At 38.5% G+C, this 26,915-nt stretch overlaps 3 protein-coding genes across 8 annotated transcripts; 1 reads left to right on the plus strand and 2 right to left on the minus strand.

Annotated features, from left to right (window-relative positions):
• Positions 1-586: 586 nt before the first annotated feature.
• On the plus strand, positions 587-22,425 carry rhd (Rh blood group, D antigen). Of its 5 annotated transcripts, none has more exons than XM_077542813.1 (13): positions 587-910; positions 12,170-12,251; positions 13,259-13,407; positions 18,611-18,692; positions 18,872-19,058; positions 19,160-19,310; positions 19,420-19,567; positions 20,716-20,888; positions 20,962-21,099; positions 21,167-21,294; positions 21,373-21,452; positions 21,569-21,642; positions 22,184-22,425. In XM_077542813.1, exons 3-13 carry the CDS (start codon positions 13,366-13,368, stop codon positions 22,208-22,210), a joined length of 1,230 nt encoding a protein of 409 aa, XP_077398939.1. In that variant the 5' UTR covers positions 587-910; positions 12,170-12,251; positions 13,259-13,365; the 3' UTR covers positions 22,211-22,425. The 5 variants fall into 5 exon arrangements, with proteins under 5 accessions (XP_077398939.1, XP_077399027.1, XP_077399117.1 ...); XM_077542901.1 differs by having other exon boundaries at positions 589-910; positions 13,259-14,417; XM_077542991.1 differs by having other exon boundaries at positions 589-910; positions 13,259-14,417; positions 18,611-19,058.
• On the minus strand, positions 3,685-17,389 carry maco1b (macoilin 1b). Its single transcript, XM_077542626.1, has 11 exons — positions 17,240-17,389; positions 14,289-14,430; positions 13,782-13,908; positions 13,306-13,429; positions 13,027-13,205; positions 9,748-10,294; positions 7,849-8,007; positions 6,506-6,688; positions 6,299-6,419; positions 6,028-6,202; positions 3,685-5,884 (listed from the first exon to the last, which is right to left on the minus strand). Exons 1-11 carry the CDS (start codon positions 17,317-17,319, stop codon positions 5,682-5,684), a joined length of 2,040 nt encoding a protein of 679 aa, XP_077398752.1. The 5' UTR covers positions 17,320-17,389; the 3' UTR covers positions 3,685-5,681.
• On the minus strand, positions 22,266-25,837 carry tmem50a (transmembrane protein 50A). Of its 2 annotated transcripts, none has more exons than XM_077543164.1 (7): positions 25,692-25,837; positions 25,069-25,174; positions 24,798-24,910; positions 23,910-23,977; positions 23,258-23,350; positions 23,038-23,098; positions 22,266-22,950 (listed from the first exon to the last, which is right to left on the minus strand). In XM_077543164.1, the coding sequence occupies exons 2-7, from the start codon at positions 25,168-25,170 to the stop codon at positions 22,905-22,907; spliced, it is 483 nt and encodes a 160-aa protein (XP_077399290.1). In that variant the 5' UTR covers positions 25,171-25,174; positions 25,692-25,837; the 3' UTR covers positions 22,266-22,904. The 2 variants fall into 2 exon arrangements, with proteins under 2 accessions (XP_077399290.1, XP_077399364.1); XM_077543238.1 differs by lacking the exon at positions 25,692-25,837 and adding an exon at positions 25,578-25,651.
• Between the last annotated feature and the right edge of the window lie 1,078 nt (positions 25,838-26,915).

The raw sequence follows: 26,915 nt of genomic DNA on the forward strand, positions 1-26,915 counted from the left end.
TATGTTCAAAATTTTCTTGCAACAAGAAAGAGCATTAAAACTCTAGGCGATCATTTAGCAAATGTTTGCAAACTTGAATGAACCCTGACGAAACCTAACATGAAATCAAGTAAAAAAAAAATAAAGATGAATTTGTAGTTTTTCATCAAGTACAAAAATTGAAAAATGCATTTTCAATGTCAATTCTATATATAATATCCACTTAACAAAAAATAAGTCTACACACAAAATAGTTTCCCAATTTTATTACTTTGACGAGCATTAATGCTCATATTGGGGGGGGGGGCACTTTACAATCTATATCAGTAACTTTGTTAACACTTTAGATGAGTTACGTAACAATAAACCTTTAAAATAAAATAAAAATAATAATAATAGAAAAACACCTTATTGGCATGTGTTTTTCCGATTAGATCGTTTTTTGTTTTGTTTAGTTTTTTAAAACTTGTGTTTTTTAGGCTGGCACAAGCAGGGGTGTCAAACTGGAGTCCAAGTTCAAAGGGGCTGTCTGTGCAGACATTAGTTTTTCTCCACACCGTGGCTATGATGCCCTTCTTCTACACTATTCGGACAACTAGCTAGTTCTTTGTCTTTGTAACTTTAAAGGCTGATTCTGTCAGACTGCACAGGTCACTAATGGTGGGAATGAGTGAAAAGCTCTTGGACAGCGTCTTAGCTTTTTGTCCAAGAGGTTTGGATCGACACTGTTTTGGACTATGACGGGGTCTGTGGAAACATCACTCAAAACATTCATTTGGAAAAGGACTGAAGGAAGATTTGTCTTTGCTGGCATTAATCTTTATTCATACATACCAAGAGACCTTAGAAGAAGAAGAACTTTTACAGGAAAGCAATAGGTTTATTTTCTGATTGTGAGGGAGAAGCACATGGACTTAATCTACAAGTGGAGGTAAGACAATAACACGTTTTTAATTTGAATTAAAATGAGATCGGACAATGACAGTAATATCCAAAATTGAAATTAAACATTTTTAAGTTAATGTTTAAAAAAAACTCTTGAACGGTTTGCGTTTAAAATATTTGAGCATTATAATACACTGTTTTTAAAAATGAACACAATATTTTGGTATAGACATAAATTCAACACTAAATAATTCAATGAGTATCCTTTTAAATAATAAATAAATTGCAATGGCTGATACACTCTTTCTAAACCTGCAAATTCCATTTGAACAAACATGGGGTGAGTACCGATACCAGGTATCACTATTGGTGCCGATACCAGTCAGTCAGTCAGTCAGTCAGTCAGTCTGTCTGTCGTAATGTTCTTCTTTTTACAAGTAAGGAATAGGCTACAAAGTGCAAATATAATTTTTCAAATTTATGGAGTAAAAGTAAATGTCAAAAACAAATGGTCCAGTAAATTTCATATAGTCATGGAAAAATGAAATTGTACTAGTGGCCTAGTGAAGTATTTGTACTTAATTACTTGTCCACTGACAATCAGCAAATGAATCATGTCTCCAGGGCCTTTGAATCCAGCAAGACTGGATTTCAGAGAGGCTGACAAGCTCAGAGACAAAAGAGACGCCGGCTAATAGTCCCCAGGGACGTGTAGCCTAGTATTGCATAACATTTCACAATCTATGCGCAAGCTCTGGTGACAGTGACTAACAGTGACACGATGATGGCTCAAACAATATCAAAGAGAGAATCGTTGTCAGCGAGAGTAACTGTTCAGCTTTTGAAAGGTGCTTTGGGAAGTGCTGTATTTGATGGAGTAACACCAAATTGTGTTTGGGAGTAAAGCGCGTAAAATGATGTAAGATATATTCGAGAGATGATGAAGGTGCTTAAAGTATGACAACAAAAACATTTTAAGTAATATGATGGCAATATAAATAAAAAAATTGGGGGGGGGGGGGTTCAAAGTGAGTAGATGAAGAATTTAAAATTTAAAAATATATGGCTAATAGAAAATAATTTTCAGAAAATTTAAAATGGGGCCTTTTCAGAATTGGGAAATTCCACAAACTTGCCTCAGATATTGCATAACATTCCACCTCTTATAATTGTTTTAATTATTTTTTTTTAAACTCTGGTTGCTTTCACAATATGCTTTGGGGCATTGACCATCTGCACTGTGAAGCGTCATCAAGGCATGACTAATTTGCACATTTGTGAAGGCACCATTTATCCCGATAGGTGCATACAGGTTTTTTGAGCAACATGTGATGCAATTGAAGAAATTTCTTTTTCAGGGACGACAATGCTTACTTCAGCATAACAGTGTCATGCTACATTCTGTACTTGCTAGAACAGCGTGGCTTTGTAAAAGACTAGTACTTGAATGGCCTGCCTGCAGTCCAGACCTGTAGTGTATTGAAAAGGATTTGAAAATCATTGTACAAATAAGCGGAACCTGATTTGGATTTAAATTAATACCCTCCAATTAAAGCTGAGTCTGCAGCAGTACATCATGCTTGTTTCCTTTCAAATCCTTTGTGGTGGTGTTTCAAGCCAAAAGATGATAAATATGTCCAAATGTTTATGGACCTGACTGGAGCTATTATGGATGAGGTGGATGCACTTTTATATTCATCTTCTTTTGATCCACCACTGTCTGCTTTTATGAGAAGCATTTGGCAAACTTGGCACGTGATAGTGCTGAGCAAGGTTTCTTTCATGCATTGGCTTTGTGTTTCCTTATCGCGTCCAAGTGCATCAGATGAGTAATCAGATCTAAAAGTATGCGGCGCATGGGCTCATTCTTCATGCAGTTGAACTCGTGATTTAAATTTTAAAGCAGGTTACCTTACCAGTGTTGGGAACGTTTTTAAATCATCGGTTTCAATTTTGCAGCAACACCAACGAGAATGCATGTTATACAGTAGTTAAGCATTGCAACAGATTGTGTTTTAACTTCCTCGTTATGATTTGTTCTTTTCAAGATTCGTTTTTGAAAGGACGGTCTGTATGTACCTGTTTATATAGTGCCTCCCTGTGGCTAGAACATTTAACTACACTTTATGAACGAGTAATTTGCAGGATTTAAAATCCGAATTACCCATTTATACCCTGGCCAAATGTCATTGTTTATTAAATATTGTCAGAGAAATTAGGGATATCGTATTACATAATGTGTCTATGTCGGGGTGGGAATCAATTATCAACCTTAACACGACTTGTCTTGTACCAGTTTCTTGTGTCCTTTCCATCTTTTAGACGGAACAACTATGGTGGCCAGAGTCGAAATTATTAGGGTTTGCTACGTATAAAAAGTTATTTACATGATTAATGTACTACTTAGTAATTCAAAACACGAACACATACAATTTATGAAATGCAACTTTTTTCTTTTTAACACAATAACATGTATACATGCTCCCACTAGTCTACATGTGGTATTCTGATTACCGACAAAATTGCGTTTGTGAAATGTGGCGGCCATTTTGTAAGATGCTGTCAACTGAAAATAACAGTTACTCAAGACGATAACTGTGATGTCATTTTAAATCGACAGAAAGTGGCAAAATGGCCGCCCCCTTCGATGGATCTAAACAGGTGGATTTTGCTGGTTAGCTCAGCAAACGCCATATTAATCAGACAACCCTGTTTAGACTAGTGGGGTTGCATAGAACATATTGTAAAGAAAATCTTTAATTTTTGCTTTACTCATAAGAAGTGTGGGTATTTAAAAAGGGAAGTCAACACAAGAGATCATCAATTTGCAAGAAAAAAACAAACACATTTATTCCTTGTAAACCTCACAGAGCGAGAGCGCAGCCAAGGTCAGACCTGGATGGGGAAGAGCAGTGACTGGGCATAGAAAACAAAAAACAAAAACACTTTTCTATATTTTCAACAATCAGTTGACCAACAATTGTCTAGAATTATTTTCACAACACTTTTTTTTTTTTCAAGAGCCAATGACAGCAATCAAGCCCAAAAATAAAATGAAGAAAGAAAGAAAAATCCTCCATATACTGAAAGTGAAAACCACATACACAAAATGACCATTTGAGATGATGGTGAAACCTTATCAGACTGGAGCGGTTTTCTGGCTGCAGGGAAAGCAGAACGTGTAGTTCACAAAACGGCTTTGGAACCCACTTGAAAATACTCTTAACATTCACCAGAAGAAATCCAATTTTTGAGTCCCTTTGCTGCCAATTATATCGTCGATTCCAAACAGGTCACCACTCCCGCATAACAGAAGTATTAAATGCAGTTTTTGACATGGCAGCCAATCTATTTGAAGTACATTCTTAAATGCACAACTAGAGAAATTAGAATTGCATTCTTGGCACACAAACTATAGAGGAGGGAGGTTCAATTAAATAGTTACTTTAAGTGCAATATTTTAAAGTTTGGCATTTCAAAGCTCTCTTATTGTCATTGCACGGCCCATTTTAGGTTTTCCCTTTCAAATGTGTTTTCTGCAGTGCAAGAATTGCAAGTTGAAAAAGAAAAGTTGACAAGGAGTGGATGAGCTCTGTGAGGTCATTCATTCCTGCATTTGTAATTAGGTTCAAATAGCATTTTTTTTTGGGGGGGGGAGATAAATTGACAAACGTCCTCTGCCCCCTGAACTTGAAGTGCTTTCTGGTTCTAACTCAGGAGGGAGAAAGAGGTGCTTGCAAATTATTTAGAAGAGTCTCCCGTTTATGAGCTTTACCACACTTCCATCTTGAATCTTGAAAAAAAGAGACAATCAGACAAAATCGCACATCTTTTGCCACTAAAGCCCACAGCATCATAGATCACTGCTTATTTGGGGTCCAATTGTGGATAAAAAATAATAAATACAACTGAATGGATCTGTGCTAACGATGCACAACACTCCTCTGGTTTTCTTGCTACCTTGAGATTCGAATAAATCAATGCGGTACAAATTGGGATCTGTTTGATGGGGATTCTGTGCCATACTCCTAAATAGAGGTGCAACGATTAATCGATTACTAATCGATTATCAAATTCATCAATTTTGTTATTTGATTACCAATTGATTATCAAATTAACTGATAAATAACAAATATTATGTGGTTTCTGTCGTCCGTCATGAAAACAAACTGATTATCTTTGTGTTGAATCCAAATAAAAAAATAAAAAAATTACTTCGGAAAACAATGATCCACCAATTTGCATATTTTCTGACATGTTACGGACAAAACCAGTAACTGAATTTGAATGACTTCATATTTTTGCACTGGCAATGTGAAATAATGTCCTGTTTTTAAATAAAAGGATGGAAATTAAAACTTTTGTATCCGATTCATGGATTGACAAAATAATCAACAGATTACCCGATTATTAAAATAATCGTTAGTTTCAGCCTTACGCCTAAATATATTAGTCCCTTGGGCCAAATTGCAATCTACTCATGGCCAGGATTTGTAATAGGGGTGAAAATGGAGAGCAACATCGTCGAGATCCCTGAATCTGTGAGGTTTCACGAAACACTGATGAGAAGAAAAAAAAACTGGGACTTCCTATAGTTGATGTGATGTCTGCAATATTATTTTTTTCGTCTTTTGTTTTAACTACACACAATACAACATCCTTCTGACCTGGCGAGGAGGGGGGAAAAAAGACCCAAGAAAAACATTCTCAGCCGCAGACATGCCGAGCAGATTGAAAGGTGCTGGGCCAGGGAACCCCATTTAAAAAAAAAAGAGGAAAAAAAGGGGGGGACTGGAGGGAGCAATAGAACAAAGCGGTCACTTTTTGAGTGGCTGGTAAACTGAGGCATTGGGGTCCAATCCGGAGGGGTTGGTGTCCATGAATTTGGAGGAGTAGTGGGGGGCCACGGGGGTCATGCTGCTGGTGTCGGTTGTGTACGAGATGCTGGGCATGACGGCCATCACTTCGGCTATCTTTTGCTTCAAATCTTTAATTTCAAGATCTTTCTGAAGAATCTGACCTGGGGACAGACATTAAAAGTTGACGATTAGTCCGTAAACAAGGTAACAGAAGCTTCTTCTCATCATTAATATGAAATTGGGGTCAAACCAGGTTGGATTTGTAATGTTTGTGACGCTATGACTCTTGGTGGAAAATACGGACCTTGCACAATTTCTTGCTGTCTCTTTGCGTCTCCCAGTGCAGAGAAGAGGTCCAGTTTGATCCTGGTCTCGGCACTAAGGCTGTTCTCCAAGTGTTGGGTCTTGTCCTGCATGGCTGACAGCGCTGACATCAGCACTTCTGTGTCTTTTTCATTTTCCTTGTATTTATGAAGCTCCTGGAAGGTCAGAAAGGTGCAATTCAGGTTGAGGGCAACATCATTCAGGGTTGTCTGGATTGTGGAATAATGACAGCAAGTAGTTTAAAATATTACCTGGACCTTCAAGTCAAGCTCTCGGATCTGGTCTTCCTTTAGCTTGTTGTCCAGGTTTAGTTTCTTACACTCGTTTTCTAATTCCGTGATCCGCCGTCGCAGCGTGTCTGTGCATTCTCCCCTGCAAAGCAGCAACGACTTCATTTGAGCCCAACAAATGATGGTGAGCAGATAAAAAAAACAACAACATTGTGGATGCGGCGTTACCTGGAAGCAGCAGCTAGAGCGACGGCCCGGGCTGCCGTGGCCTCCTCCAGCTTTTTGCGCTTCTTCTCATCCGCCAGCTGTTTCTCAGCAGCGCTGCGAGCTTCCTGCTCAGCTTTGAGCCTCTTCTCCAGTTGACCCACAGCCTGCTTGTCCTTTTGCTTTGCCTGCACAGCATTATGGAGCCTACAATCCCACAAATCACAAACATTTGAAATGACTGACAAAAAGTATAGCATGTTGTGACCTTTTTTTTTTTTTTTTTTTTAAATGCTCTTTACTGATTAGCTTTGTTGTACCTTATAATGTAATAATTTCCTGAAAATGTTAATAACGCCTGAAAATGTAATAACATTTCCACTTAGGTCAATCAAAAATGTAACAAAACCCAATAATGCATACATTTCACCAATAATGTAGTCTGGGTTTCTGCAGGTTTTAATGCCGTTTTTAATGCAACTTATTGGGTCATAGACTTGTATTGATATAATTTTCAGCCACTAGGTGGCATTAGTGTTTCAGGATGGACATTGGTGACAGAAATGCTACATTTTTCTTTTCAAATTCAGAGCAATTGGTATGTGGCGCAAGAAGCAACTTATGGGCTCCAGGCGATTTTGTTAATTGTAAATTACAAGTCTCCAGCCCCCACAAATACATCTATTTTTAATCACATTTATTATTGATACAGTGTGTTATAGTGACTCCTTTGCACAATGTGGTATGTAAACGTAAGAAAAGCAACATTTTTAATTTTCATGCCTCTGGACATAGTACGTAATGCTTTTTAATGTCATTTAAGGCCTTTGCAAAACCCATTTAATGACACACAGAAACCCTGGCAATATAAAAACTAATAAAAATCCTGACTGATATTGCAATAACATTTTTACGGATAGCCTATTATTTCATTATAGGGGATTTATCAGATTTCCAGCTGGGTCTTTTTTTCCCCCTCAAAACTGATAATGTAAAACTTGTCAGATAACGTAATATTTTTTTTCAGTCCAAAGATTGACATTTTAATATTTTGAGAATCTTAGACTGTTTTACACATTCACAGCAAAAAAGACGGAGTGTTAAAATGTTGGTGTTAAAAAGCTTCAAACTTGATTTCAAGTCCCAAAGTGAATTTTTAACAGTCTGATTTAAATTTAGGTCAATGTTGGAGTTATTTGACATCATTGATTAATTTAGAGTGAAACCCACTATGCAAAGATTTCAAAGTATGCACCGCCCACATGATTAAAACTGCTCTCTGGGATATGATATATATATATGATACGATAATACAATAAGCTCTTACATTATTGTAAAACAATGCGATTACGATTCAAGCCACCCACTTGTTCTGCAGCAGCTCGTTCTCCTGACGGAGTTGACCCAGCTCGGTACGTATCGAGCGCTCAGCGCTGCCAAGTGAGCCGATCTGGCTGCGCAGGTCCTGTTCCATCTGCCGGCTCGCCTGCAGGTCCGCCTTCAACTTCTTAACGTCCTGCTCCAATCTGTCGCACATGAGAGCATGAGCAGACAAATATTGACCCATGTAAATATTGTTCACATTTTAATAATAATAATAACACCAGAAGATTTTCTTCTTGTTTAGACTGACAATCAATTTGCTGTATTTTGGGCCACAAGAGGGAAATTATTTCTGAGCCATTTATTGAAGATGAACACGCCAAGCAGAAGTGGAAAAACAGACTTAAATATGGATAATCGGTTTTGTTCTAATCGTGTTCTCGTTCCGCTATGAACAGAAACAGCTGACCACAACCAGTTTGCTCATGCAAAGTGTCTCACAACAACAACAAAATACAAAAGGCTTATCTCTTCATGCAGGGGCTTGGCCCATAAAGCTTAGCTCTATGAGATGAAGCACTTTTGATGGATTCATTGCATTGTTTGCAAGTCCGTCGTGTAGGGCTGAGTATCGATTCAGATTTACAAAATTGATTGGATTTAATTCACAAGGGCCCGATACGATACACAATTCATTTCATTGTTTGGCTTTCAAATCAGGTAAGTATTTCACACAGTACCAATTTGGGGTTTATATATTGTTATATAATATTATTGTTTTGATTTTATTGAAATAATTATAAATAAAAACTAAAAGATTCTGAATTGTCTTTAAGTGCAAGTCAGGCCTTCGGAAGTGTAAAAAAAAAACTTTGAAATTTCAAGAGCTCAGTAAGTAAAGTAAACATACAGGTCTTTAAAGCTGCTCTATGGATCAATTTGCCCTAAAATATCTTTACAATAGCCTTTTTATTTGACCATTTATTAGGAATAGGGATAGACCGACCAATTATGGGCATTTTGATGAATATCGGTATCTGCCTTTTTTCAAAATCTGATGGCCGATAAAAGGTAAATCTAAAACCATTTTCATCTCTGGGAGCTATTTATTTAAATTTTCAGTTAACTTTAGTGATGCCGCTGATCCTGGGAACCTTCTGAACCTTTCGTTTTTGTTCGACATTAAAACAAAGAAATGTGAAAGTTTAAGATTTCAGGGTTTTTTGGTGTGTGTGGAAAAAAACTGCTATGGTATTTACTTCTTTAAGTTTCCATTTACTTTTTTAAGACGTTCTGATAAGTATATTGTCTAAGTTTTTTTTTTTATCTATATTTTGAAAAGCCAAAATGCTCAATAAGCATTAATTAATTATTAGCTTTAAGGCATTATAACAAAGTCAAGATTGGCATTTGTGTATATATTTTTTTAAATTGACGCCAATATATTCCACCCCTCTTTTTTTTTTTTTTTTTTACTGAAAATTTATATCGGCTTCAAATATTGGTTATCGGCCTCCTTGACTACTAATAATCAGCATCGGTATCAGCCCTGAAAAAAACACATCGGTCTATCTCTACCATTTAAGACTCAAACATCTGCTAATTATCAGATTAACACATTGGCTGTCCACAATGGTTACTCCTGCTAGCCTCTGGCCAATAGGGTTCGAAGTTCCCGCCCTCTGTCTGCGGATGTGACGTCATGCGCACCTTGTGTATGTGAAGAAGAGACTGCGTGGTTTCATTTTTTTGCCCACATGTGGCAGTTGCTAGTCGAAATTAAATTTTGAAAATGGATTGTGGGTGTCAGAATTCTAGCTGGTGGGTAGGGAATTGATCACAGTAATTATTGCCCTCAATCCAACACATTGGTTTATAACTTTGTACTTTTTTTTGTAAAAGAAAGTCAGCAGAGGGTCAAATAACCACTTGTGTGTGCTTACCTAACAAGTGCTTCGGGCTTGCTCAGCTGATTGTTGGGAATACAGTTGTCTGTAGGGTCCCTGTTGGAGCCACTTGACGTCCCCTTCCCCACCGCTAACTTGTGCTTCTTCTCATTCTTCCCCGTGGAAGAGGACGATGGCGCGGAGGAGGGCACGCTGCCATTGGTTGCACTGTGGCCACGGGGGGAGCTGTTGAGCGTCGTGGCATTGCTGTTTTTGTAGTTTTTGGAGCAGGAGGAGGATGAGGATGAGCAGGAGGAATTATTGTCCTCTTTAAGCAACAAGTTTTCTGTGCTGCCCAGTTCACTGGTCAGTCTCTTGCTGTTCACATGGTTCTCCATATACTCCATCTCTTGGAGTTTAGAGTCCACTGACGATGGCAGGATGCTGTTGCTGTTGTGCTGCTTTTTAGCCTCCCCGCCACCTTTTCCCTCTTTCCCCTTTTCTCGATACTCTAACTCTGGCAAAGGTGCTGGGGGCTTTTTATTGGCAGGGGCGCCATTCTGTGAAACCGGAGGTGCCTCCACTTCAGAAACTCCTTTCGCTGCTGCTGGAAGAATAGCTCGATTAATGACATTTCTGATATAATAACAGTCAGTCTACAAGTTCTATTATTAGAGGTGCAACAATTAATCGACAATGAATCAAGTATCAATTTGATATTTTGATAATTGATTAATGGTTTACAGACTGTGTTTAAATTAAAATTGTCAAAATCTTTGTAATATCTGTTTTTGAAGTTCTATTTTGGACTAAAGGGATGAAAATTAAAACGTTTTGTCACCAAAAATCTGATTCATCTACAAAATAATCAACAGATTAACCTATCATTAATCATCAATTAATCATTAGTTGGAACTTGCAGCCCGAATTACTATACACAGTTGAATAATTGCTATGACTGAAATTAACACTTTAAATTTGGGCAAAAGACCTAAACACAAACATTACAAAAAAGTAAAATGTTATTAAAATTGTATATACAGTGGCATATACCTCATATATGCCACGAAGGAGGCGGGACTTCCGATTTCCTAGTTTTCACACATCGGCTTTGTGACGTGTGGGCCGCATAGCGGTTTTTGCGCTTCCGCCTTTCTGCCCCTCGGTTGCGCGTTCCCGTCGACGGGTGCGAGTGTGTAGTGCACTAGTGTGTCTGTCTCAGTTGTCTGAAGCATTTCAGAGAGCTGAGACATCGGCGGGAGCGGGCGCAGGGGTTGGGGTGCGAGTGTTGGAATGCGGCCGTCAGTGGCCGGAAACGACGCTGATGTGTGAAACCCGGAAGTGGGAAGTTCGTGGCATCTACCCCATTTATTTAATGACAAGAAAAATTAAGTAAACTTTTTGGATTTTCTATTTTAAAATGGCTAAATGTGTCAAATGTGATCTGACCTTCATCTAGGACCATCTAAAACCAAGCGTTCACAATTTTTTCCACACGCACTACAAGTTTTTGTTGTTGTTAAAGACATTAGGGGTGTGCATCTCTCCAATACAAGACAATTCTACACGTATCTCGATACATAAGGTGAGTTATTATTCAAGGACAGCTCATTTTGAAGTGGAACAATCCAATATGGTACGGCTCACTAGGAAGGTAGGATGCAATCATTGTCTTTGCAATTGTACAGGTTAAAACAGGCTTCCTCAGTCCTGGTCTTCGAGGGCTGGAGTCCTGCAGGTTTTAGATGTTTCCCTCCTCCAACAAAGTCGATTCTAAAGATCAGGATCGTTACGCCCAATTCACACCGACTGCGGAATGAACACGGAGCAATTTCCGTACAGCATCCGCACGGACTGCAATTCCCACCACGTGCAAAGTAAATGTATTGCTTTTGTTAAGTAAAATGTAATTTTACCTTAATAGTATTTTTGTGAATGTATTGTTATTGTTGTGCATTTTATCTTATTTTATTTTATAAGGGTGACATTAATGATCTGTCTCGGGACTGCAGATGAAAAATAGCCTTTTGACTAATTCTGGCATATTTACTGAAATGTACTGTCCCTGATACAAATCAATCAATCAAACAATCAATATTTTAAAGTGGAAGGATTAAATTCGGTTTGATGTGCTCACATCTTTTAAATCAAAACCTATTTTCCAATTTCATTTTTTTTCTGTTACACCCCTAAAACACATACGTGATCATAAAAATGCAGTGTATAATTTAAGGCAGATTTATCCATACCCTTGACTTCAGCTACATTCACACTGCAAGGCATGATGATCAATTCTGATCTTTTTATGTAGTTGTTCACATTACAAGAACAAATGCGACTTCAAATCGAACGAATCTGTGAAGTGGGACACGCGAACAAAACACGACCGCGTAACACACACAAAACGCATCACCGCAGTGTTTATGGTAGTCAACATTATCGCACGTGTAAAGGTCTCATCTTATTCCTCTATTTTCAGCTTCCTAGGTACTTTGTACTCGCTCCTCTGATTACATGTTTGGAAAATCCCATCAAGGACACGAGCAGATGACAGGAGTGAGGTAAATGAGACGAATGATGTCATTTCATGGAAATGTCTACTAAAGATAACGCAACGTCATTGCCTTGTTCAAAAATGAACCTTCTGTGTGGTAGAATTGTTAATATCACCATTCAAGTCCACTTCATGATTTATGCTTCAAGTGAGATGTCCCTTCTTATTTCAGCAAGACAATGCTGACCACTTTCTGCATGTGTTACAAGAGCATAGCTTTGTAGTAGAAGAGTGCGAGTGAGTGCTACACTGGTCTGCCAGCAGTCCAGACCCATCTCCTATTGAAAATGTGTGGCACATTATGAAGTGCAAAATATGAAAATGGAAGCCTCAGATTGTTGAGCAACTGAAGTTGTACATCAAGCAAGAATGGGAAAGAATTTCACCTACAAAGCTTCAACAATTAGTGTCCTCAGTTCCCAAATGCTTATTGAGTGTTGTCAGGAAAGGTGATGCAGTAGTAAACATGCTGCTGTCACAGCTTTTATGAAGTGTGTTGCAGGCCTCAAATTCAAAATGAGCTCATAGTTGGAAAAAAAGAAAGAAAAAAAAACAGTTTAAAAAATGGCCATGTCACATATGAGCAAAGAAATAGGAATTGACCTGCAGTATGTGTTCGCGCAGCCTTCGACGAGGATCAGATCACATATGACAAATGTATTCAGAAAACCATGAAATTCCAAACAGTTCACATACTTTCTTGCCCCTATTTGATAGCACAATCGGGATATTTGAAGTTAAAGACTTGTTTTGATGCGCACAGAAACACTTTTGAGTCTCACCTTCTTCTGCTTCTCGTTCTTGCCTTTGGAGCATCTGTTGCTCTGGTGGCAGAGCCTGCTGAAGGAGCTGCATGTAAAACTCGTTCTCCTTCTGCACATCTTTCTGCTTCCGGAGGCGCATCTTATAGCTTACATAGCTCTTAAAGCCAAAGCCCAGTGTCACCACTGGATAACCAATGCTTCAAAAAAGGCAGAATCAACACAAGTGTAAGTTAACCCGTTTCTTCTTTAGTGTCATCGCATCTGCCCAAAATCCGCTCAAGACGACAGTCGGCTCACCAGTGTGCAGCAAACGGGCGACACAAGTCTACATGGAAGTTCTTCAGGTCTTTGAATCTGATGGCCGCCTCTATGTACACGAAGAGTATCCATAGAGACACAGTGGGTAGACAGACTCCCCTCTCTGAGGACAAAAAACAGTAACAGTAAAAATATATGCACACATTAAAACATTAACACAGGCGATAAGTTCAAACCCTGCCATAGCTATACTTTTGTCTACAGTTTATGGATTTGATATGTGATCAGTGCTGTGATGATTTCCAAAGGCTATGTTAGTCACAGGTGAACTTAAGTGGTTCAAGAAGTAAGTAGAGACCATTTCCCTCCCCTGAATAGTAGCTCCTGCAGGATTTCTATCAGAAAGCTGGGGTCTAAACAGCACGATGCCTCCTAGGTCATCATGAGCTAAGCATACATTGGGCATTTGCAGTATGTACAAAATAATAACCATGAAAACCGGCCGGGGGGGTTACCTGTGTGCCAGACATACTGCACCCACACGTAAGTACTGGCAGCAAAGAACAGCCATTGCACTGGGATGAAGAGGAGGCAAATGAAGTCCGAAGTAAGTGCCACAAACACAAAGAATACTGAGAAGGCCTGTTGAAGAAAGGAAGAATGGTTAGAGAAATCTTAAAGCTGGTCTGCAGGATAGCCCTGAGGATGCATGGCACATAAATTGGATGCATTTTGGTGACAAGACACCAAACCTACACAAAGAAGTTGTTCATGCATCATTATTTGACCTGAAAACCTTGACAACAGGAGTGTACATATACAACTTGATCTGTGGTATAAATGAAACGGGCAACTTGCTTAGTCTATTCCACACATTCATTGATATTAGCACTTTTTTAGCTCATGACAATTTTGAAAATCGCGCTTCTCTTTCAAATATGGTTTTGAAAAACACATTTTGAAAGCCAAGTTTAGCATTCACAATGCCAAGCTTTACAAATACTGAATAAATATCCACTCACCAGCCCCTGGTATCTAAAAGAGTCGTACACACTCCGGAGGAAGAGCCAGAACGGCCAGAGGTACTCAAACCGGAACTCCAAAACAAAGTCAGCCAGTAGCACTAACGCCCACACCACCAGGAACTTCAGGTACAGGAAAGTACTGCAAAGATGGGAGACACTTTGAAATATAAATACACACTTGACTATATAAACATTTCTGATTACTGGCAATATTGTGATCGTTATCATCTACTTGGGGTCGTCAACCTTTTTTTTTTATTTTTTATTTTTATTGAGCCCCACTTCTTGATATCTACAACACTCCAAATGAATCACAATGTTCCATCACAGGTGAGTTATTTTTCAAAATGGCCTGCATGCTACTCATGTGGTCACCCGCAAGCACAAAGTTGGTAACCACTGAGCTACAGCATCGAATACCAAAATTGTACCAGTTGTAGTTGAAATGTGTATGACTAGATTAGGGATAGACCGATTATCAGACGGGTTGATTATCGGCGCCAATATTTGGCATTTTGACGCATATCGGTATCAGCCTTTTTCATATCAGTTGGCCGACAACAGATCTTCTTAAAATTGGGTAAACTTTTATTTACATTTTCAGTTAACTTTCTAGAAGATTCCACTGAGCCTGGGAATTCCCTACACTTTTTGTTTGAACGTTAAAGACAGCTAAATAAAACATTAACATTTCAGTTATAATGACATTTTGTAAAGCTTTGTTTAGTGTAGAAAACTTTAGGGCGCTATTTACTTGTTTAAGATTTAATTAAACTTTCTAAAGACATGTTGCTGTGCCTGGGAGCACCCTTTTTTAAGAATTTTAATAAAGATGTCCATTGCCTACGATAAAAAGAAAAAGAAAAAACATATGCTGACAATTTGAATCACTGTTTTAATAATAATGCTTGAAGTTACATGTTGGCATTGTATTATTCAAAATTCTGACATTAATATTTTCCTTGTTACACCAACGATATAAGCTACAAATATTGGTTATTAGCCTCCTTGACTGCTAATAATCTGTATTGGTATCGGCGCTGAAAAACACATCGGTCTATATCTAGACGAGATCAATGCTGAGTAAAGGTGCAACAATCAATTAATTGACAACTAGTCCTATTATCAAATTAATCAATTATTTTAATTGTTTAGATATCTTTTTTATTTAAAACTGTCCAAATACACGCAATTTCAGTTTCTCCACAGTAAATATTGCACAATTTCTGGCATCCTCCATGAAAGTGGTCTGATTAACTTTTGTTTTAAACCAGGACAAAACAATCTCTTATACTTTGGAAAACAACGATCAACATTTTTGCTTATTTTGCTCGCATTACATACCAAACCAGTAACTGAATCATTACTAATTTATGCTTGTGCACTACCAATTTGCGATAATGTCCAGTTTTTGAATAAAGGGATGGAATTAAGTTTTTCTTAATCCAATTCATTGATTAATCAAAAAAATAATAACTTCAACAATTACTGAAATAATTGCTAATGTAGAGTAGGCAATATATTTGGGGTGCACCAATCACAATTTTCTGGCCGATCACCGATCTCTTAAAAAAAGTCTGACCAGCCAATCCCGATTTTTCCGATCTCGATTTTTTTCATAACAAGCAGCATAAACATTCAGAGTTCCAATCTTATTTTATTGGAAAACATTGAACAATATATCTGTGAAAAATGGGTTGTTTTAACGGCAAATTAAGTAGTTCTCTGAAATAAAAATGAAAAACGTATTAGTTATCTCAGTAGAAGACAGTGACTGACTCTTTCAGACCTCTGAAGAGGGAGATGAGATCGGTTTATATTTAAGGGATCGGCCGATCACCGATCACCGATCCCCCAAATAAAAGAAATCATGGCCGATAAATTGGCCGGCCGATCGATCGGTGCACCCCTACTATATAGTGGAGCCTATTACTGTTGTTTAATAGATTGCAAAACTGTTTGCTGCATTTAGTCTAAGCAGCTTATAAAATGTAACGAGGCTTTCATAAATCATATGTGAATCCTTAAATCTTGAGTATGCATCCTGGATAAGGTCCATTCCTGCACTTAAATGCTATTACTGAGCATTTAGATATTACAAGATGGTCGGCTGTTGAGGTCCATTAAGTGAGCGTGTTGAAATGTTAGATGTTACTGTTTCTTTCAGTTTCAGATATGCAGAGTCTTGACTGAGTCACATAACCCAGGAGTTTGATTATAAGTAGTGCAGTGTACATTATCAATATTTCAAGGACTTGAAACGTGTGTGACTATTGCCCTTTAGCATTTGGCTCACTTCATTTATAGAAAGTTCAAAGAGGTTGGACCTGTCAGGTGTGGCTGCATGTGGAGAGCAACCAATCAATTTCCAGGTTGTTTTAACTCAAGAATCCAGTATAAGGGCGACATACTTCTCTATTTTAAATGTAAAGCCAACAAAAGCATTGTCATATTTTGCTAGTAAGACTCGTGTAGTTTAGTTTGTTTGCATTAAGGACACAAACGTTGATTCTAGAGAATACTTTAGCAAAGCCAATGAATTATCCTTAACCGACAGCTGTCAACCGGCCTGAGCTGGGAGTATAAATTGGTAACGTCGGTTAAGGTCTATCCAAAAACTCCACGGCAGTTTATACAAAAAAAAAAGTGACATGTTTGCTGTGTTGTTGAAAACTGGCTGTTGTGTGGCCTAGCTAGCGCAACATGCTAGCTCCACACAGCTAGCCGCTATTTACAACGAAAAGCGACGACTAGCGTACACTGTGCTATCAATAGCAGCTAGTTAGCCGTGTTAACAAGCTAGCTAGCAGTAGCATTACAGTTGTATCAATATAAACATGGGAAGCTTCCTTATTTTACAGCCCCCGAGCCGTTGTCATTTTTAACGAGCACTGCCATTTGTTGTCGCGAGGACAACACATCCGTCAGGCTCCATATATTTAAGTTACCTGCCGTATATCCCCTCGGTGATTCGATTCCGTTTTACCGGCCGTCGGAGTTTGCTGCAGTCCGCATTGCGCCGCTTCATCCTCCTCCACTTGGCTTTGGCCTTCGAGCAACCGCCGTAATCTTATCCAGTTTTCTAGCGTTTGCGGACAACGGAAATAAATGAAGTGCTGTAGTATGTGTCGCTGTAATTATTTTCCCGACTGGCAACAAAGAAATAAATAAAGGACTCTATTCGGGAACCTCCTCTTTTGCTCTTAGCGCAGACTCACTGTGTCCTGGCCGCGCTGTATTTTACGTGTGTCTAGTTGGCAGACGTTTGGAATATCCAATCAATTTTTTCGCCGAGGCCTCTCGCTTTGACAGATACGGAGAACAGCCATTTATGTTGCGAGGCCACCTTTCATTCACATCCCTCTTTCATGACTAAAGAGCAGTGGCGTGTGAAATGTCTCCTCGGAAAACCAATCGCCTTGTTTGTGGACAAATCGGGTATTGCTCATTGGCCAATCAGATGCACAAGGGGGCGGGGCTTGCTTAGATATTTTCCTGTGTTTTGTCGCGTTTGTGTCATTACATAGAAATCGAAAAAATACTGTACCTGTATGGACAATTCCGAGCTTACGTCACAGCTCAAAATGGCGGTTTTAGTCGGTCATGCTGCAAAAAAGAGGACTCTCAGCCCGGCCTCAAGATACTTAAATGATGCTCATGTATCCAGTCCCTTATAAAGCGTCTTTGAGTGTCTAGAAAAGCGCTATAAATCTTTTTTTTTCTCAGGAAAGCTCAGTATTGTTCATTCGATTTGACATCATCATTGCTCTCCTTTTTTTTTCTTTAAAAAAAAAATAAAAATAAAATTATATATATTGTATATATATATTTTTTGTTTGTTTGTTTATGTGGGTGAGCATGTGTATGTGCGTGCGTGTGTGCGAGCGTGCGTGTATTCGCGCTATAAATCTGATGCATTATTATTATTATGCAAATAATGTAAAAACTGAGCCCTGAGACCAGTTTTATATTCAGTTTGTAAAACATTTTTTCAGAAAATAGTATTTTCAGGTTCTTACTTAATCCAGTTTGTATGAAGTATTATTTATATTTGGTATATATTCTGTTTTCAATGCTCAAATGAAGAGAAGATTCAAATTTGAATATTTTTTCAAATTTCAATAGGTTGAGGTGGGCTTTTACTTTCTCTTTCCCTGCTCATGTAGTAGATGATAACAAAAAGTTGCACGGTGGGCTGTGCCCTATTTCATATCATCAGAGTGAAACATGCGTCTGCTGGAGCAAAGTGATCTACTATGGCTCCCAAATACGCCCCAAGTTTGCGTTCTCGTTTGGCTCCTTTTTTGCTTTTCTTACAGGCAGGCTTTATTGCCGTGTATTACTTCTACTTTGAGATTGAAAACAACGTGAATGGGATTACATTCAGCAATTTGTATCCAGGTACGTCATCTAAAGCGTTATAAATGGTTTATTTTATTCATTGCTAAAAAAAAAAAAAAGCAAACAAATGCTGAAAAAGGACAAATAATTACACAAAATGTGTCATTGTATGTTTTGGCTGTGTTGCAATGTGGGCCACAATTAAAAATTATTTTAAAACTTGTTCTTTTTTCCCCCAGTGTTCCAGGATTTGAATGTGATGGCCTTCTTTGGTTTTGGCTTCTTGAGCACTTTTTTAGTACGCTATGGTTTCAGTGGCTCAGGGTTCAACCTTCTCATAGCTGTCATTGCAACCCAGTGGGCACTCATACTCAATGGCTTTGAGTCCTGGTATTACAGAGGGAAGATTAAGATTGACCTGAGAAGGTAATTATCAATAATTAATTTAGCAAATATACAAGATATGTCCTGCTTGAAAAAATTTGAAACGTCATAATGGAATGAGCATTTTAACATATTGTATATAGCTTGGTGGTTGCTGAGATGTGCACAGCCTCAGTTCTTATCTCAATTGGGGCTGTGCAAGGCAAAACAAATCCTGTCCACCTAATTCTCATGGCCCTGCTGGAGGTATTTGGCTTTGTCCTGAATGAGTGGCTCCTGCAGACTTTGCTGCCGGTAAGAACGTTTTTGTTTCACTGATTTAATGTTGAGACCTTAAAAAATTGCCCTGTAGTAAATTATAGGCTACTCCACCTTTTGTAATTAATTCACAACATGATTATAGGTACAGCATTTGAACTGCATTATGATGCTTCACATCTTTGGAGCTTTCTTTGGTCTTGTGCTGACGTGGATCCTCTATCGGAAAGAATCAGAAGGGCGATTCGAGAAGGAGAAACTTGACCGCAAAACAGGATTGTTCTCCATGTTAGGTGTGTAGATGGCTATGGCTTTACATACTGTACAGGCTTTAAATGCTGTTCGAAGGACAAACCCAGCGTGGGCATGTATTCTTTCAGACACACTTTTCCAGTGGTGAAGAATCCAAGTTCAGACTGAAGGGCCTTTGACCTTTGAGCAAGGCACTAAATTGCATCCCACTGAATCCAAATTTCGAGCAATTTTTAAAGAAGAAACCTTTTTTGTTAATTTACGGTAGGCAAAATAACATAACATTTAACAAATTTGCAAGTTATAAAACCAAAAACTTGTTCTTCAAGGGGAATTCAAGTCAAAAAATTGTATTTCTATACATTTTCATCCTTAAGGCTTCTTAGGCCTGGAGGACTGGGGGAGCACTGCACCATGTGTGACCAATCAGTCAGTCTGGCCCGCGGTCTCTGGGATGGTGGCAATCCTTGTTGCCATGGGGTGTCATCACTCTCAGTGTGGATGACCTGACCGTGGGTGGGTTTTTCTTTCCCTCACATGGTTTCTCTGTGCCCCACAATGTATTTTTTTTTTAAACAAACAAACATAATTATTAATTTTGCTAGGCCCTACAAGTTTAGACCTCTTTTTGAGGGTCAAGACTTGATTTTAGAGGTTAGGTTTGAATTGGGTTATGGATGAGGTTAGGGTAAGGAATAGGGGTAGGCAATCATTTTTGATGGTTGGGGTTAGGGGCTAGGAAATGCATTATGTCAATGAGATGGCTCCACAAAGATAGTAAAACAAACCTTTGTGTGTGTGTGTGTGCGCGCGTGCGTGGGTTTTATGTGTGTGTGTGTGTGTGTGTGTGTGTGTGTTGTAACATGGATGTTTTAATGGGGTAGATGCCACGGACTTCCGACTATCAGCGCCGTTTCCGGCCACTGCTAGCAGCGTTCCAACACTCGCACCCCCACCCCTGCGCCCCCCAATCGCGCGAATATGTAAATATTCTTGACAAATAATATTGTAAGAAAATTTACTATATTATTGTCAAAAGTAAAACAGCCAGCAATCAACAGTTCCACCAAACATGACAAAGGAAAACATTTTGCTAGAAAAGAAAAAGAATCACTCACACTCAATGTCAGGGGTATTACTTTTCTCCCCCTTGTTTACACCCCTAAGTGCTAACATTTCATTTCTATAGGTACTGTGTTTCTCTGGATGTTTTGGCCTAGTTTTAACTCCATCCTCATGGATCCTAATTTTCCCGAGAGGAGGTTGGGGGCAGTGTGCAGCACCTACCTGGCCTTGGCTGTCAGTGCTGTAGCATCTGTGGCTGTGTCTGCACTCTCCAGTCCAAATGGAAAAGTCAATCCAGTACGTTAAAGTGATTGTTTGGACCGATTCGTTTCACAGAGGCATTGAGCTTATGTTGTCACTCTCTTATTAGGCCCATTTTCAGTCATGCATACTTGCTGGCGGTGTCGCTGTCGGGGTTTCCATGCCGTCAATACGTTACCCATGGGAGGCCATGACAACTGGACTGGCCGCGGCTGCTGTGTCAACCATTGGATTCCAATACCTCAAGGTGGTGATCAATGTGCTGATCTGTCAGTTTCTCATCAATCTATATCATACCACGTTTTACCAACCAGAACCACATGCTGCTTGCCTTTGAGTGCCATGACACCCGTAGTGTTCTGAGCACACATGGACTCCCTGGGCTACTGGGATGGCTGATACACCTGGTCCTGCAAATTCAACAGTGTGATGATCACACAACGTAAATATGCTTTGTCGCAATGTCACATTTGGACACTCACGCACACAACATGTGAGTAAAGTGGTCTTTCATTTACAGGGCGATTCGGTTTGCTGTATTTCACATTTGTGTTCTCATCATCACGATAGCTGTAAGCCTGAGCATGGGGATCATAACAGGTACAATTATGTAGTACTAAGTAGTTTTCAAATTCTGCAGGACAAAATATGCTCAAAATGTGAAGAAAAAAAATACAAACAGTATCTGAATGTTAGTCACTTTTCTATGTTTAAAGGGGTACTATTAAAGTGGGACATCTGGAGACCACCCCAAGATAAAAAATGTTTTCATGATCAGGCTTTCTGGAAGGTAAGAGAACATTAAAAAAAAAACCTTAAGATTCTTAGACAGTAAAATTTAGTGCCATCTTGAGGTGTAAAAAAAAACACTTGATTTCAATATGCAACATCAGCGCACTATATTACATACTGTAGGCCGTACCACACCTTGTAGGAGGCTGACATATTTCGCTGCCATCCTTGTGCTACATTTACCCAAAGGAAAGAAAGAACTTAAGAGAACACAGCCTCTAGTGGTGCTTGCAGCGAGTGTCGCTTTGTCCCAAGATATAGGCCTGTCTCCATGTGCTTTGCTCTTGCTAGCCACTCCCGCTAACTCCTGCTCGCTCATTTAAGCCAATAATTATTGGTAGTAGGCTTAATTGGTGGAAGGCTTGCCAAGTGTGGTCTCTCTGAGGTACTTTAGTGCACATGCTCAAAAATTGTTGCATTTAATAGTTTACCACTAGATGTCACTAAATAAAACACAGTAGCTTTAAGAAATAAAAACAATTAATAAAGATGTTTTATGTGTGTGCGACCTCAAAAACAAACAAAATTATGTTTTGCAGTTTGAGCATCTTGCAGTTCGCAAGTAATCTGAGGACTGACCCTGGAACTGTACACATTTACAAAAGACAATTGCAAAACCTGTTTCCTGCTGAGAATGATTGTTTAATTATACCATGGTAGCCAAAGTCTGGCCCCTTTGTACAAATGTAAGAAATGGCCAAACAGTAAGTAAATCTAGCAGACCCCAATTCAGCTACGCAAGATCATGACCATTTTACAATAAATCTACATGACAAGATGATTCAGAGCTCAATTCATGTTATTTCAGAGATACAATCTCACATGGTGAGTTTTGTCAGTATGCATGTTCATGGTAGTTCCCTCAGGTATTTTGTACATCACAAAATGTGTTATTTTCACTCTGCTGACAGGTTACATAAAACAATGGGAGAGCAAAGGCATACCCACAGGAGGCTTGGACCTAGTATACACAAGTTTTATACCATCTTCAACAACACAGCTGCACAGGGCAGACACACATTTGAAAATGTGCCACAGTTCAAAACAGTCAATCTGTGAATGAATCCATGATTTGTGCTTGGTTACGATTTAGCCTTTTAAAACAGCGACAAAAATATAAATTAAACAAGTCAATCCTGAACACTAGAGAGGCTACATATAAAGTGATGAATAATCACTGAAGCCTGAAGCATATCGTCTTAAACAACAAAGAAAGAAGTGTACAGTATAACAATGATGGACAGACACACTTGGGGTCAGTTATTGCCACAGATCCTCTGTACGTCCAAACTTGAACACCAGGGCCCTGAATAAAAATAAAGGAGCGTGTCAGTTATTTTGCGGAATATGACATCTGAAATATTAACAGGATCGCTTCGGCCTACTGACTTACCCAAAGAAAATGAATGCATTCTGGAAGAAAATGGCAATTCCAGGGTACACAATATGCTTCTCTGAGGAGAAATGAAAAAACATGAAGCTTATGATTTCAATTACATATATTTGGATACCAGATTAATTTTTTTTTTTTTTAACAATGCCTCAACAGGAGTGCAATCAATTGTCATTCATTGTAAATGACTCAATCAGAACAAAACTTTCCAGTTACTTACGAGGCACTACAAAACCTCCAAAGAGGATCCACATAGAGGCAATGAGGGATCCAAAAGACATCATGAAGCCAATGAAGAGCCAAATACGAGAGCCTGCAAAGAGAGAGATAACAAAGGGTGGGCTTTTGCTTGACTGTTGCATGTATGTAGTGCTGGAGCACAAGGATTGTCATCAACTCAACTGCTGCAGCGTTAGATAAACATGCATAATTTAAGATATACATGTATAATTTAAAGAGTTCTGCTATCTGAAGCATGTCATCCGGCGATGATTAAGTAGCCTTGCATTTTTTTGTGCGGTGTGAAAAAAAAAAAAGTCAATCACGGGAGGTTGGCTGCTTGAAAAATAGATCTTTTGGGGCAAAAAAAATTGCACTCCTGCTTCATGTGAACTACATTGACTATTTTTTTTGTATTGACTGACGCTATTAGAGGTATATTCATTTAACAATACCATATTTATTATTGTGGTTGTTGAAATAGCAAGCATTATACTAAGAAGTTAATATTTCATTTCCCTCATCCACCTAATCAAGGTAACCAAAATAGAAATTCATCCCATGTAATTTAGCATCATTCTCATATTTTGATGAAGCTCTTGTACTGGATTTTCTTAATGTGTATCTTAATGTCAGGTTGCCCATGTACATACCCGTCTGCCCCATGCAGCCTTCACTATAGCTGTCACCTCTCACCTGGCCATTTGACACAGCATTTATCCTGCACAAAACAAATTCAAATATAGTGTTAATATACAATAACTCAATGTGTATGGGTTTTCTTACATTCAGGGATGTGATTTGACCAAAGTGAAATTATCTGAAAATTTAGCCGGGGGTCTGGGAGCCGCTGGCACCCAGCTAGGGTCCCCCCGGAGCTCATGGGTTTTCCGTGTTTTTAAGTACTTTCAATGCACTCACATGACAAAGAAATAGACAAAACAACAGCATAAATTTTCAATGTATATTGAACTATTCCATATAAAATGGCAGTTTTAGTCAACTCAAAATCAGTCACATTCAAAAACATTGGACTGCCTTTGCTTTTAAAAACTATCACTGAGAATATCATCATATCTAACTAATGTGATTACTAAGTTAACACATAAATAATGTTGAAGAGTTCAAATTTCATGAACAAATAATTGTATCATGACCAAATGAAAAGTAACTCATATTAGAGCATACCACAAATGTCTTTGTTATAGCAGAAGATGTTATCTGTCGGAGTCATGTGCATACACAATGAACTACTACTACTACTAAAAAAAAAAAAAAAAAAAAGGAATGTATTTTTTTTTGGGGGGGGGGATAAAAAAAAGCGGAATTCCGCGAATTAGCGGAAAAATCACATCCCTGTACATTACACTGCAAACTGCTGGGTTGCAATGCGTGTTAGACTGTTTTCATTAAAAATTAACAGAAGAATATTGTCAGTTTTACCAAGCTGAGTAACAAACCATCCATCTTCACAACTGCTTATTCATCAAACCAAATAATACATCTGACTAGTTAGAAAGTGTTTGTAAACCCAGCCTTACATGAGAAAAGCTACAGTAGCGATGACTCCACATGTGTGATAAGAATGGGGAAACTGCTCTTCAGCTGGATACTTAACTGCTGCATCTATGATGATCCACCAACCTGTAAAGAACTGCAATGGCACAAGAAAAAAAACTAAGATGTGAAAGGTGAGTTGTGCTACAACTGGTGTACAAAAAATGTGTCAATGGATTGTGGTTGGACTTTGTTGTTTGGTTATCTGCACAATAAAAAAAATAGGATTAAGGAACATGGGAAAATGAGAAATACCAGAACGCCAGCAGCTATAGATGCGACGGTGTTTCTTTTTTCAGACCAGTCCACACTGCAGTCGCACTCTCCGCACCGAATCCCGTCCAGAATGCCTGACATGGTTCTGGAAAAGGAAGAACGTCTCGTCAACAAGAATCGTTTAATAACTAAACACGACATTCGAAGAACTATTAGCTATGTGTGCTTTGCTATTTATTTAGGTTTAGACCAATACGCAAAATTAAAAAATAAAACACAAGCAAAGGCAACGTTAGTGCGCAACTGCTGTAAGGGGATGATGCCCAACTCAAGCAACAAAATGACTAACAATTGCTTTATCCTGAAATGTGAAACAGAAAAGGGCAAATCTGTAACACACATTTGATAACAACTCCTCAAGACATACACTATTAACTACGTGACGCAAATAGTCGGCAAGACAGTGGAAATAAACACTACTGTGTCGTAGCATTCTTTTGTTCGTCGCTTTGATACTAGCAAACATTTCCTCTAAGGTGCCGTCTCACCAAGACGTCGCTGAAACCGATTGTAAAACCCACGAGACAACGACGATGTTACGGGAAAACTCATACGTCCGTAATGTTTACACACTCTTGAGTCGTTTTTAAATGAGTACGTACCTCTTATTTTCGATTTTTTTGATGTGGACCCTTTGGATCAGGCCGACTTTGCTTCCGAGAGCTCGGTCATGCGCATGCGCAGTTCGCCCACACGGTTACGAGGAACGCTAAGCAGCTATTGATATTGGTGCCTTCAAGGGCAATGGGAAAGAATGAAATATATTGTTTTAACGCACATTATTTTACATTTTAAAATGGTTTTGATTAATTAAAACAGAACTATTAACATTATTCATATACTGTCAATTTGAATAATCAATGAAACTATTAAAAATGTCAACCATTTTAAACTGTAACCAACCACTGATGTAGCGTGATTTCTGTTTTCGTTTCCGTTTTAAATAATTAATTGTTGCATATGCGTGAGTTTAAGCAGTGAGCAGAGTTCATCCCAACTTAAAATTGATTTTTTTAGTGTGTGTGCAGTCGTTTACGATTTTCTGATATCATCTGTTCCGTTTGATGGTGGTATTCGCCAGCTTTGAAGAGCTTTGTGTCTGAAACGTCATGTGAGTCACACGAGGACTTCCAGCAGTCTCTTCTGAACCATATGAGCAATCATAGGAATGCTTTACTATGCTAAATTGGGTCAAACGTTCAGAATTGCAAATTGTACCGTCGATGGTTTCTTAACGTTTATATTTACTTTATAATAAATTATGACTCTGCTCCACTATTTATTTAGAAGGCATATTTATGAATAATTGTACACATAATATATGGAAATGCATCATCATGCAAACTCTGCAATATATATATTGTACCTGTTTACTTACATCCCGTAAAACTATTATTTTTTGTGTCATATATTACTAACACCCCAACTGACAATTACAAGCAGCAAACTTGTCTAAAACAGGGGTTGCCTGAAACTGAGTTTCAAGGAAACATTTGGTGCGCAAGTTGCAAAATAGTCTCACTTTGATCCCTAAGCCCAGTGTTTTCCAACCTTTAGAATTTAGATAACCTTATTAGTCCCACAATGCAAGCCAATTATTTATTTCTTTTAAATTATTATGTGTATATACTGTATTAGTCAATGTAGCAATTTTACACAGGTGGATAAATAGGGGTTTTGTACCCTTTAATGAAATTGGATTATTTTCCACAGCACCTGATTCTCATGGCACTTTATAGTGCCATGGCAACCAAGTTCATATAGACAAAACTATTTTTTGCCAGCTTTCAGAAAAATAGTACTCTACAAGTAGCATAGAAAATGGA

Source organism: Vanacampus margaritifer, chromosome 1 (genome assembly GCF_051991255.1).
Source record: "Vanacampus margaritifer isolate UIUO_Vmar chromosome 1, RoL_Vmar_1.0, whole genome shotgun sequence".
Lineage (NCBI taxonomy): Eukaryota > Metazoa > Chordata > Actinopteri > Syngnathiformes > Syngnathidae > Vanacampus > Vanacampus margaritifer.

Coding starts and splice junctions, on each gene's coding strand:
- maco1b (XM_077542626.1), bottom strand. CDS start 17,319: ATGAAGCGGCGCAATGCGGACTGCAGCAAACTCCGACGGCCGGTAAAA. Junction 13,206..13,305: donor CGCCCGTTTGCTGCACACTG/GTGAGCCGACTG, acceptor CCTTTTTTGAAG/CATTGGTTATCCAGTGGTGA. Junction 8,008..9,747: donor AAGCCCGAAGCACTTGTTAG/GTAAGCACACAC, acceptor CATGTGCGACAG/ATTGGAGCAGGACGTTAAGA.
- rhd (XM_077542739.1), top strand. CDS start 18,548: ATGGCTCCCAAATACGCCCCAAGTTTGCGTTCTCGTTTGGCTCCTTTT. Junction 20,889..20,961: donor CAAATGGAAAAGTCAATCCA/GTACGTTAAAGT, acceptor CTCTCTTATTAG/GCCCATTTTCAGTCATGCAT. Junction 21,100..21,166: donor TTGGATTCCAATACCTCAAG/GTGGTGATCAAT, acceptor TTTACCAACCAG/AACCACATGCTGCTTGCCTT.
- tmem50a (XM_077543164.1), bottom strand. CDS start 25,170: ATGTCAGGCATTCTGGACGGGATTCGGTGCGGAGAGTGCGACTGCAGT. Junction 23,351..23,909: donor AGGCTGCATGGGGCAGACGG/GTATGTACATGG, acceptor CTCTCTTTGCAG/GCTCTCGTATTTGGCTCTTC. Junction 22,951..23,037: donor AATGCATTCATTTTCTTTGG/GTAAGTCAGTAG, acceptor ATTTTTATTCAG/GGCCCTGGTGTTCAAGTTTG.